Source organism: Sinocyclocheilus rhinocerous, unplaced genomic scaffold, assembly GCF_001515625.1.
Source record: "Sinocyclocheilus rhinocerous isolate Xijiao unplaced genomic scaffold, SAMN03320098_v1.1 scaffold2792, whole genome shotgun sequence".
Lineage (NCBI taxonomy): Eukaryota > Metazoa > Chordata > Actinopteri > Cypriniformes > Cyprinidae > Sinocyclocheilus > Sinocyclocheilus rhinocerous.
The window spans coordinates 278,371-291,551 of NW_015648609.1; the positions used below are offsets into that span (position 1 = coordinate 278,371).

Sequence of the window (13,181 nt, forward strand, 5' to 3'; positions counted from 1 at the left end):
GTTCCTGAAGTGGACACACACCGAGCCCAAAGTCCCTAGTTCCTGGGGAAAGTTCCTGCGGTGGAAACGGGGCTATACTTTCACTGCGTTCTAGTCTGAAGGGCTTGTCCCTATGCCCTAATCCCTTCGAAGGGTTTACCCTCCAGAGTTTGAGCTTCAAGAGGATGAAGGATGAAGGGTGTAGGGCAGGGGTGTCCAAACCTGTTCCTGGTGAGCCACTGTCCTGAAGAGTTTAGCTCCAACCTTAAACACATCTGAACCAGCTAATCAGTGCCTTCAGGATCACTAGAAACCTTCAAGCAAGTGTGTTGGAGCTGGTTGAAGATGAACTCTGCAGGACATTAGACCTCCAGGAACAGGTTTGGGGACCAAACCACTTCGGTTTGTAACGATCCTGGTGGCCATAATTGTCCTCACTTCGAAGTGTCCTTTGGTGGATTTATCCCATTTGGGACACAGCGGAAATCCTTAATAGACCTTAATGAGGTTAGATGCCATATTAAATTTAACACGGTTGAAAATGAAGGCTGCATCGAAATCGCATACACTCGAGTAGGTACTTATTTTGAACAAATAATTACTTCAGGATTATTAAAAAAGTATGTTATAGAACTACATTTGCCATGTTGTCATTATCATGTGAGCTACCAGCTTCAGTTGTGTCACTTCAGTGCCATTCCAACCCTCTACGCACACCTTGGCAATATAATCGCCATTGGCTAGTAAATTTTTTTGTTTACTCGCCAGACTGATATACTATTTTTCACACACACACACACACACACACACACACACACACACACACACAGCCAATGGCTAATGTTAGACATTATTTAGTCGCCCAGAGTAAGATTTAGTCGCATATGCGAGTGATTTACTCGCAATGTAGAGGGTTGCATTCACAAATCCTCTCCCATGGCATCATAGGCACACTTCAGAATCTTGTCGGAAGTACTAGGCTAGTCAGGTACTTTTTGCCTACTCTTTTATGATTACTGTGAATTCGAACATACTTTTGTCAAATACTGTTTTTCGACTACTATATAGTAGGGGAATACACAATTTCAGATGCAGCCTTACGGTCTTAAAGGGGTCATATGACGTTGCAAAAAAAGAACATTATTTTGTGTAGTTGGTGTAATGAAATGTTTTTATGTGGTTTAAGGTTTAAAAAACACATTATTTTCCACATACTGTACATTATTGTTTTTCCTCTATGCCCCGCCTTTCTGAAATGCGTAGATTTTTACAAAGCTCATCGATCTGGAAAGCGAGGTGGATTTAGTCGCATATGCGAGTGATTTACTCGCAATGTAGAGGGTTGCATTCACAAATCCTCTCCCATGGCATCATAGGCACACTTCAGAATCTTGTCGGAAGTACTAGGCTAGTCAGGTACTTTTTGCCTACTCTTTTATGATTACTGTGAATTCGAACATACTTTTGTCAAATACTGTTTTTCGACTACTATATAGTAGGGGAATACACAATTTCAGATGCAGCCTTACGGTCTTAAAGGGGTCATATGACGTTGCAAAAAAAGAACATTATTTTGTGTAGTTGGTGTAATGAAATGTTTTTATGTGGTTTAAGGAGTATTTTCGCTTTCGCAACGAAACACAGCATCTCCACGACATGGCGGCAGCAGCAACACTACAGCAAGAATCAAAGTTACACTTTCTTTCTTTGCGTGAACATCTGGGCGGTGTTATGCAAATCTTCCCACAGTGAAGTAGACATGTGGGGGCATGTTTACATGAGGCGTTTTAGGAAGGCATGGATGAGTCTTAACCTTTAAATAGAATATCTCTTTGGGTTTGAGACTTTAATCTTTGCAACTTTAGGGATCTTATCTATGCACGAACAGCTTGTAACACTCCAAAGAGAAAGGAAAACTTGAAATTGCATCACATGACCGCTTTAAGAATAGCACGCACTATAGAAAGGTCTCAGATCATATAATTTTCATATAAAAAACTCACAACTCAACTTTCAAAAATGTTTTAAGGAGTTTTTGTCTTCTGAAAGTTGTTTTAGAAAGACATTTCGTCATCTGTATGTTGTTAAACAGTACAACCTTTGAATACACTGTACTTCTATCACTCAAAGCCTAGTTTTCATTCCTGTCAAAAATTTAATATGGCGCCACCCTGACTGAAGTCTATACCTCAGTGACTGGAAGGGCCATGTTTCTGAACTTTAGTAGGCATTCTTTATTGTAAATGTGGGTGTAATGTTAACATTTCATGTTACTTGGTGTCAAAAAACTAAAGAAAGCAGAGTTGATTTTGGATGAAGAGGATGTTGTGAGTTCTAAAAATTACAGTATGTTTTCACAGTACATTAAGCTCTTTTATCTCGAAAGATCAAGGAAAAGTGGATTCCTTGTGACATGACCCTTCTAAGATCATTACATTAATGATCATGAATTGCATTCTTTTCTTTTATTGTGGTTCTTTCTCATTTATTCTCCAGATCGGTGTAATCTCACCATCTGTTTCTCCTTTTCTCCTTCTCCTCTGGTCACTCTCCTGCTTTCGCAATCTCGCAGGGAATTACGAAATGGTTAGTTTACTGCTGGTGCGCAGTGCCGACCCCCTGCTGAGGTCCCGGGACAGTAACACGCTGACATCATCGCTCTATGAGGACATGAACTGCTTCAGTCATGCTGCCGCCCATGGCCATAGGTGATACCTCACATCATCCCCAACAGCCTGGAACAGATCACACTAACACGCACTACTCACCCCCCACAACTCTCAACATGATCCCTTATGACAACTCATACACAACTGCATTACCACACCAGCTAACTTACTTTCTATTCATCTAGCTTTCTATCGATTTGTCTAGCTTTGTCCAATCATTCATTATCTATCCTGCCAGAATCTATATATCTATCTGTCTGTCTGTCTGTCCAGTCATTCATTATCTGCTAGCTATCTGTCCTTCCAATCATCCATCCATCCCTCTTTTTGTCTACTCATTATCTATCCAACTAATCATTCATCTATACATCCATCTAGCTTCCTATTGACCTATTTTGTCCAGTAATTCATTATCTAGCCACCCAGCTATCTGGCCATCAATCCAACCATTCATGATCTATTTTTCATCAATCTGCCTTTGTAATATTATTTATCTATCCATCTAGCTTTCTATTAAGCTATCGTTATATTCCATATTTCCAGCCAGCTCTCTACCTCTGCATCAAACTACCTTTCAAATCACACATGTTCTACCCAGGCACCTATCTTCCAATCTATGCAAATATATATCTACTGTATGCATCTACCCATCTACTCATCCATCAATCCTTCTGTCTCTCCATATGTCCAAGCATTCATTATCTATCCACCCATTTAGCTTTGTATTGAGCTGTGTATCTACCTGCTCATCCATCTATCACTGAACTAAAGCATAAATATGTTCTCCAGGAATGTTTTGCGGAAGCTCCTCTCTCAGCCTCAGAAGGTAAGGGAAGATGTGCTCTCTCTGGAGGAGATCCTGGCGGAGGGTGTGGAGGCCGAGACGCGGGCGTCTGGCCGGAATGGACATTCTCTACCCCCTCCTCCATCCCCAAACCTCAGCCTGGTGTCAGAAGATTCCTTGCCCAAGCTGTGTAAGGCCCGTATGAAAGCTCTGCAGGAGGCATCCTTCTACAGCGCAGAGCACGGCTACCTAGATGTCACCATGGAGCTCAGATCATTGGGTAGGTTAGATGCATGATTAACCACAGAATCGTAAATCATTTTCAGAGAACATAAAGAGTGTAGATGATGTAAAGTAACACGTTCAATTTAAAAAATACATATATAAATATGGAATTTCTTTCTTTGATACGGTTATGTAAAGCTGAGCTATCAAAAAAGCATTTGATTATTTGTAAACAATTCTTCACATATTGTCTGATTCTGCAGGAGTGCCATGGAAGCTCCATGTGTGGTTGGAGTCACTACGCAGCGCTCAGCAAAGGTCGAGAGCCGGAGTCATGCTCTCCCTTCTGCGAGACTTCACCTCCATCAAAGAGGAGGATTACTGTGAGGAACTAGTCTGCATCGGCCTTCCTCTGATGTTCAACATCCTGAAAAACAGCAAGGTAAAAAAACTAAATAAAAATCATAAAAAGCCCATGTAACAAAAAAAAGCAACAACAAACTTACACATTGAATTTTTATTATGTCAATGGATGGTGAGCAATTAAAAATTGAACCTAGACTATGAATTAAAACATGACAGTTCATTGTGGTTTGAAATTTAAGATGTCTAAAAAAGATCTGAAAAGGACACTGTTCTAAAAAAAATTTTTTTTATTGTTTTTGCGCCAGAAATTCAGACCTGGGGTGACAATGGCTTTAAATAACTCTTAGTTTAACTACCTTATGACTAATTCTTTCTCTATAGAACGAGGCAATAATCCACCAGTCGGGCGTCATTTTTAGTCACTGTTACGGTCCTGCTCCACTTCCTCCTATCCAAGAAAAGAAGGCAGCGCTCTCTGCTCAACTCGGTAATTCACTCAATCTTAGTACAGTTACATTTATGAATTTGCAGCATTTACTGAATCTACTAGTTAAATTACCCAGCATTGATAAAAAATAAAATAAAAAAAAAACTAAAGTTTGTCAATGATACGGTGTTCAGTTACGTCTCTAGGTTACGTATGTAACCATGGTTCCCCGAGGGAACGAGACGCTGCGTCGAGTCGAGTTCCTGAAGGGGAACTTGGTAGTGCACTATGGAAGACTATTTCTGCCACAGAATAAAAAATAAAGGTAATTGTGACTTTTTGTCTCACAATTCTGACTTTTTTCTCAGAGATATTGAGAGATCAAAATTGCGAGAAACTTTAGAGATAGAAAACTTTTCTGCAAAAAAAGTCTATCTTGCAATTCTGAGAAAAACATCAAAATTGTGAGATAAAAAGTCACTTTTTTTTATTCAGTCTTCCATAGTGCACATTATAGTTGCAGTTCATTTTTATTTCTATCTGTAACGGATTACTCTGGAAAATCTTGGGCCTGATGTCTCAGATTCATCTTTCCACAGACCCTCACTTCCTGAACAACCCAGAGATGTCTGACGTGACGTTCCTAGTGGAGGGCAAACCGTTCTACGCTCATGGGGTTCTGCTGCTCACGGCGTCCGACAGGTGAGTCTGTTACGTTACTTACATAAAAGAAATCTGTTATCTCGTAACACAGGTCTCTATATGTAAATAATATTTTGAAACACAAATGAACCGTTAAGAATAAAACATGTTGTCTGCTCTGAAATCAGGTTAAAAAGTCTGCTGGCGCTGAACGGGACGGACAGCACTCAGCCCCGCAAGGAAATCGAGATCAGCAACGTCAAGTACAACATCTTCCAGGTAAGATCAGTTGAATCCTCGTTCAGCGGGCTGAGATACAACAGGGTGTTCCAAGATGTAATCAGGAGTTTATCAATGTCTCATCGTGTTTATCCAGATGATGATGTCATACCTGTACTGCGGGGGGACGGAGTCTCTGAAGATGGGCGTCCCAGAGTTACTGGAGGTAAGACAAACAAGAGACAGGCCAACCCAGCTTAATACTCAAAAACAGAGAGGGGTCACAAGGAAGATCTTGGCAATTCATCCACAGTCACTGCCAATTGTTCATGCACTGGAACCTCTTGAGTTTACCTGCAGTAATTCAAGATGAAACTTTATCTTCTCAGATTCACTGAGACTCAAAAATAGAAACTATTTCTGTAGATTGAAGCAAGTAATAAAACGGAAGAAATCATTGTTCACTCCTTTGTTTGCTTTCTGTAGTTACTGACAGCAGCCAGTTTGTTCCAGTTGGGGGCGCTACAGCGGCACTGTGAAATTATCTGTGCTCAGAACATTGACCTCGACAATGCTGTGAACATCTACCACACTGCTAAGGTAAAAATATACAAGTATGTAGTATATACAACTATAAAAAAATTTAAATGCATATAATTACATAAAAGTATTTTATAATATAAAATAACAAGTATATATAAAATAATAATCTGAATGTAAAATGATAATGTAATAACTGACGACGTAGAGTGTCGTGGGGATTCGTAAACGACAATGGGCGTCGGGACGCAAGATTCCATCGTTTCAGCACGTGTAGTGTGTCATAGTGGACGACAACTGATTCCGCGTCTGCGATGCTTCACGACATCACGACAGAAAGACTAGCATGTTTAAGTTTTTTTCCGTCGTTCACGACGAGTTCGGTCACATTGGTGACGTTGACCAATAGCAGCACAGAAGCTCTTTCATACACAGGTTTCAAACATGGCAAAACGAAAGAGAGATGAGCACGCGATGAATGGTCGGGAAGCAACGTGTAGTCTGACATGTTTCTTGTCCACGACACGACAAGATTTTAGGAGTCAAAATCGTGTAATCTGACACAGTGACTATCGTGACCGACAAAAATATTGTGTAGTCTGAACCCGGCATAAATAGTAGCAATGTACGAAGGTAAATTTAAGACCAAAAACCTTGGGGCAGTCATGGCGACCCTTGAGCAAGACACTGAACCCCCAACTGCTCCACGGGCACCGCAGCAATATGGCTGCCCACTGCTGTGTGTGTGCACGTGGATGGGTTAAATGCAGAGCACAAATTCCGGCCACACGTCCACTTCACTTTCATATATAGATCTAAGGAAAAAATTGAATGCAACACTGTCGATGTTCTCTAAATGTAAATGAGTTGTATTAGCAACATTTCAAAGTTTGAAATTTACAACACATCTGTTACTTTTTATTCATTCGTTTAAAAAAAAAAAAAAGCTTTTGAATAGCTCTGCTCCCAACCACTAGAATATTGAAATAACTTTACTGTACTTGTGATCACACTGCAAAAACATGCTCAGTATTTTCATCTGGTTTTCCAGTGCAAATGTCTAAAGATTAGTGAATCACGACACATTTACTTAAGAAGCAAAATTGCATAATATTTGTTTTGTGAGAAATTGATCAAAATGAAGCGAGTTTATGATTAAAACAAGAACAAATATTGGACAATAAGCTCAGAAAATGTAACATTTCAAATGGGAAACTAGTTCATACCCCAGTGACAGATATTTGTTCTTGTTTTAAGCATAAACTCATTTCATTTATCAGGAAACAAGACTTTGCATCAGTTTGCGTCTCAAGAAAATGTATCTTGATTTAAGGATGTTTAGATGTTTGCACTTTGCTCCAATGTAAGACCTTTTTAAGGCCTTAATTTGTGGAAGAGCAAACTAAGACTTAAGACTCACAAAATAAACCCTGTACCAAAGTGTCTCTCGCTGGTAACTGAGTGCATAATTAGTTTTTGTGTGTGTGTTTGTCCAGGCTCATGGTGCGGTGGAGCTCAGTACATACTGTGAAGGTTACTTCCTGCAGAACATGGCAGGTCTGTTGGAGAGGGAAGCCTTCCGTATGCTGATACTGGGGTCCGGGACACGGAGCGGGTCTGGAAAAGACTCTCTTCTGGAAGAGCTGGAGGCAACGTCAGCACGCAGACTACGCTCACTGCTAGTGACTTCTCGTGTGTGAAAGAAAAAGAGTGGAAAAAATAGAAAAGGAAGTACACAATAAAAGACATGAATGTGTAGATGTTAAGACAAAAGAAAGACTGAGGAACTATGAAAAGGAAATGCTATTGGGGAGAAGAAAAAAAAAACAAAAACAGATGGACGGACTGACTGAAGTTGAGCTTTGTGGACAGTTTCATGAATTCCACAAATCATTTATTGGACGCAAACTTTGGGAGCTTGTGAAACATGACATAAAATGCTGCAGTGTTTGTGTGGCTAAAGCTTGTATAATCAGAACTAAAGTATGTTGTGTTAAATTGTGGACAACAGTTTCCCCACACTTAAACGGATGCCATTTTGTACAGAGTTTGGGTAAAGTGGGAGGCTAGAGCATATCTCTCTCTTTTTTTAATTCATAATTGTTTTATTTTAAGCTATTATAGATGAATCTTGTAATGGAGAAAGACAAGGACATTTTCTATTTAAAAATGTGAGATTATTTAAGTTGCTATTTTATCTTGCTTCATGCCAAGCAAATAAAGTTATATATAAACAAAAACTGTGTGTCTAAAATTATATCCAAACAGCAACAGAAGACCAATCACAAACAATTATGCAAATATTACAATGAGATGACATTCCATCAGTTTCTCAATATATGTATTTTTTGCACAACATTGGAGCAATCTACCTACAAAATATGTGAATTAAGTACTGTGTGAAATATTTAGCAGAATTAACTGCAGAAAACAATAGAAAGGAGATTTTACTTTTTTTTTCAAATCTTTAAAAATTAGACTGTGCTGCCACCTTCTGATTATTCAGAGCACTGCAGGTTAAACTGCTGTCTGATTTCTAACTTCTCTTAGTGTACAAAGAAAAAAAGGGAATAAAAATAGACATGTCAATTTACCAGGCTGGGAATTTACAAATTCCTAAAGGGAATAAAACCACAGGGGTTTGTGAGACTGCCATAGAAATGCCATATGCTGCTCTCACTCATTTTTAACAGAAATGAGTAACACCAGTCCTGTCTCTGGCCTAATAGAAACTGATTACACAGACAGAGTGGGTCACCTCATGAGATCACATGACATGGAAGTCGGTTTTAGCAGTTTTTGATGCTGTTGTATGTTCTGAATATTTCTACAACCGTATCAGTAACTGAACTGAAGTCCAACACTGCTATAACAAACCAAATATTAAAGCAACATTTCAGCTGGGTCATTCCGTGTCAACTCAACCAGAGTTCCTATTTTGTTAATATTTTTCTTCTGAAGAAAGAAAAACATAAATAGTGACGTAAGCCAAAATATTAAATGTCACAGATGAATATTTACAGAGTAATCCACTATTTTGTAGAGGGGGCTCAAAACAACAATTTTCACCTGAGATTTGGAGCCAAATTACAGGAGGGTAAAAAAATAAAATAAAATTACAGGAGGTCTATTGGTTAAATCTCTTGATCTTAATATCCTTATATATTTTAGTTCTTTACAAACATATCTTTTGGTATCTTCTGGCCATATATCAGGGGTCAGCAAGTAAGTTTGGCATTGGGCCAAAAAAATATTCGCCACTGGATGGCGGGCCAGAACATATATACTATATATATAGTCAAAGGATCATTTAAGAAATCAATTGATGAAAAATGCAACTAGAATTGCCTGTGACAGACTGTTACAGTGTCTTTTGTAACTGGTAGTGAGCTGTTACTCTGTGTTAAATCCTGTAGTAGGACAGTCATTAACAAAAAGCCACATTTGTGTCGCGGTGTCAGGGTTTTACACTGGATAAATTAATAAAGCAGAGTAGTGACACGTAACCTGGCAAGTATCTTCATTCACCAACTTGCAACACAGACCGCCTTGCTAAAACACACATATGTGGGAGATGCGGAATGGATAAAAATAACAAATAATAAAAGAGGACTTGAATAAGCCCATTAATGGCATGTTTGAGTCATGCTCTTAACCTATTTCCTCTTTCCATATTGTGAATAATAAATGTGTATCATTTTAAAGCCTAACTTATTGTAATAATTATTTGACGTAGCCTACTTTTACAATCAGAATTATTCCTTGGCATCTTAACGTACTAACATTTAAGCTAGCTGGTGAGAGAAAAAGGCACTATCAAAGAGTCTAAAGAGGAAAGTTGACAGCGAAAATAGGGCATATAAAGGAGAATGAAAAGACAACTATGCGTTCATCCTACCTAGTTTTGTGAATGCAAAGCCGGTGTGTCTTATCTGTAACGAAGTTGTCGCTGTTTGCAAAGAATAGACTCTTTTGAATGTCTTTCAGAACTTTTCAGATTAAAAGCTCTGAATTCATCTAAAAATAAAACATTACTGCAAAAACGTTCTCGTACTTTTATTCTAAAGGGAAATTCACTAAAGACGAAGTGGTTGTGAGTAACTGTTGCTGTCATGACATATCTATTTCCCCTTCTGAACTTTTCGGCACTTCCGTCGAGACGGTGGTCAAGAAGTTTAAGGAGGCCAAGACGCGCTCGGCCGCCTTTAAGTCCTTCATTCCACGAAGGTCCAGGTCTGAGCCCGAACAACCCAGGGGTCCTGGCCCGTCTCAATCTAAGGATCAGAGGCGGGCACAGAAGACTAGTGTCGCGACTCGCGCCCCTCCTCCGCCTTCGGGTAGGGCTCAAAGGAGGCGTGAGTCAAAGGGTAACAGGCAATATTTGAGGGAGGTGATCCAGACGAGACGTTCCCAACACTCTCGTCCGGACCAGAGTAAAACATGAGCCATCTACTCACCTCCCTCTGAGAGTATTAACATCTGCTCTAATCTTCCTCCCCTTAATTCCCCAAAAGCCACCCACCTGACCGAGGTTAGGTAGAAGTCTCCTGCGCTTGCATTGCAGTCTTTCATGCTGGACCTATGATGTTTTGGTTAGTTTCTATGTATCATAAAACTGCCTTACTGATGGTCCGGACCCAAGTGCTCTTCAGACTTCGTCCTCAGATTATATCCGTGAGCTTGAGTCATGTGCGGGAACCATGGGTGGTGAGTACGATCCATTTTATCTATTCTATTGCTAGTTTTATGTAAATTCACTAACTAGCTTTCCCGCAGCGCTACTTGGACCTGTTCCGGTTTTCTGACTTTGTTTTAGGGTTAGGACCTCTCGAGCACCTCCCCTGTGTAAGTCAGATCCTCTCGCTGTTGACCGAGGGTGTTGATGGCAAACTCACCCGTCGGTATTGGATCCAGGCTGGATGATAGCCCTAATCTTCGGCTTCATGCTTACTAGACCACGCAGCCAAGTTGCTGAGCTTCTGTGAGAGCCTCCTTAGCATCAGGTCCCCAGTATAACGCTGCAACCTCAGGACCTGTGGGTCGGAGCAATGCTTCGTGATGTGCTCCCTGTTGTCCTGGCTGGGTATCTGCTTCGAGTAGCTGCCCTGGCCAGGACACGCTACTCATGTCTCGCCCCGAGGGGTCTCTTGAGATTTGAGTCATCCTCTCAACCATCATGCACGTTCCCTGAGCTAGAGCTCCTCTCGCTGAGGCGTTGAGTGGCTTCACACTCCTTAACTCCACTCTTTGCAGTTCAATAGACGGTCAGGCCCACGGGACCTCCCTGTCACACTGCCCTTATGGTCGAACCTGTGTGCCCCTCTGCGGAGTGGGCTTGAGATGCACTGTATTCCCTGAGGTACGAGTGAGATGTTTTTGTGTGGGAACCCTTCCTGAGTGCTTAGGCTCTGAGGAGGAGTAGCCCTGTATGCATGAATAGGTTATCGGGTCTGGTTAAATGGGACCCATGCTCTCTATCGAGATAGAAAGCATAAGACTGTGTTCAGCTGTATCAATTGACAGTCTCTCATTGGGACCTGCTAGCTAATCTAGCACTGCCTTCTGGTCAAGCTGAGGATTGCTCCCCTCACTGTGAGGGTTAGCTATGAGCCTTCGCACCCAGTTTGTGCTTTTGAGGGCCCGCCTCAGCCTGAGGGCTGAGAGCGCCGCTCCATACGCAACATTACTGAGTTATTAGGCCTGTCTCTGTCGCCTCCTTGGTCAGTTGCCTCTATGCTGGGACCCTGGTGTTCCCTGTTGAAATGTGTGATCCTCTTTTAAGCTGGATCCCATTTCTGATGTCCCAATTGCGGTCAATTTGCTCCCCGGACATGGCTGTGCTCCCCTCACTGCAGGAGGGTCATTTATGAGCTCGCCGGTCCTGGGCAGATTATGTGAGATTATGACTCCTCCTCTATACTTGAGAGCTAGGTATTTTGCCCCTGGGCTATAGATCGCTTTGGTCGAGCTGGGCTCCTCTCTCTTTTCTAAGGGTCGAGCCCTCCGCTCTTTGAGCTCCGTGGCAGTGACATCAGGTAGCTTGGCCGCTTGCTGCCTCCCTGATAAGTTGCCCCTATTTAGTTGAGCCTAGCAGTGCTCCCCTCATTTTGGAGTGTTACCTTTGAGCCGCTCCCAATTGAGTGTCTGAGGCCTCCTCTCATCAGGTCTTCCGCTCAGTGGAGCTCCATTGAGCAGTAACCTCAGGTTGTTAGTCCTCTCTCTGCCTCCCCGTTAGGTTGCTCTCCTTGTTGGTTGAGCTTAGCAGTGCTCCCCTCACCTTAGAGGGTTACCTATGAGCATGCTGCTCCCAGCGCTCCGTGAGTCAGCAACACCAGGTTGTTGGGTCTTTCTGCCTCCCTGATATGTTGCTCTTGTGGTTGAGCTTGTAGTGCTCCCCTCACTCTAGAGGGTTATCTATGAGCACACTGCTTCCAAGTCTAGCGTTGGTGTCCCCCTCTTGGTCTGAGAGCTGGGTGCTACGCCCCTTCTAGTTATTGACACATGCTCCAGAGCCTGTTCTGTGACTGCCTTGGTTGAGTTGGCTACGCTCCCCTCATATGGGAGGTTTTCCTATGAGATACGCCTTATTCAATCCACATACGCTCTGAGCACGCGGACTCCCACTGAATTAAGTACTGCTCCCTGAGCGTGCTACAGTCACATAGGGTTTCTAGGCCTGTCTAAGTAACAACCTCGGTTACCCCTAGTGTTGTCACGGTACCAAAATTTCAGTATTCGGTACCAATACCAGTGAAAATTCACGGTTCTCTGTACCAATTTCGTTACCAAAGCAAAACACAAAAACATGCTAATTAAAAAATTTGACTACACTTTCATTTAATCCAAACTGTGTACATATTTAATTTTAAAGGGCTTTTAAAACCTTCTAGAGTTATTCAGCCAAGAATAACAACTAAGTTAACTAAAAAAAAAAAAAGCCCAGAACTGCTTTTCTGATTGATATGAGACAAACAATGTTAACCATTTGTACATTCTCTAACACACATATTTTAGATTCACAATTCATTTAAAAGCCTCTGGTGTGTAAAAATAGTAAATATCATCATGTCCTCCTGTTTTTTTTACCATTATAAAAGTTATAGGAGCATTAAATAGTTAATAAAGAAACGTAATTCTAATGCTCATTATATTAGCGTTAGCCGCGCTTATGCTAACGATTAACTACTCTAATAACAGCGTTCATTTCAATCCGACATTCAAATTAAAATATTGAATAATATTCATAACAGAAGCGGTGTTTCCCACAGACTTGCACTCTATTTGTGGTGGCATATATATGCAAATTCATTCTCTGCCAGCAGGAGGTGCT

General features: G+C 41.2%; 1 protein-coding gene across 1 annotated transcript in view; it reads left to right on the forward strand.

The window, feature by feature from the left end:
- Positions 1–7,662, forward strand: part of LOC107709931 (ankyrin repeat and BTB/POZ domain-containing protein 2-like) — a 21,342-nt gene extending 13,680 nt beyond the window's left edge. Inside the window, exons 8-16 of the mRNA XM_016514602.1 lie at positions 2,552–2,687; positions 3,438–3,712; positions 3,921–4,099; positions 4,405–4,510; positions 5,050–5,152; positions 5,281–5,371; positions 5,469–5,537; positions 5,798–5,911; positions 7,348–7,662. Of these exons, the coding sequence (XP_016370088.1) occupies positions 2,552–2,687; positions 3,438–3,712; positions 3,921–4,099; positions 4,405–4,510; positions 5,050–5,152; positions 5,281–5,371; positions 5,469–5,537; positions 5,798–5,911; positions 7,348–7,551 (1,277 nt within the window). The 3' untranslated portion in view covers positions 7,552–7,662. The remainder of the gene's footprint in view (positions 1–2,551; positions 2,688–3,437; positions 3,713–3,920; positions 4,100–4,404; positions 4,511–5,049; positions 5,153–5,280; positions 5,372–5,468; positions 5,538–5,797; positions 5,912–7,347) is intronic.
- Positions 7,663–13,181: the final 5,519 nt, after the last annotated feature.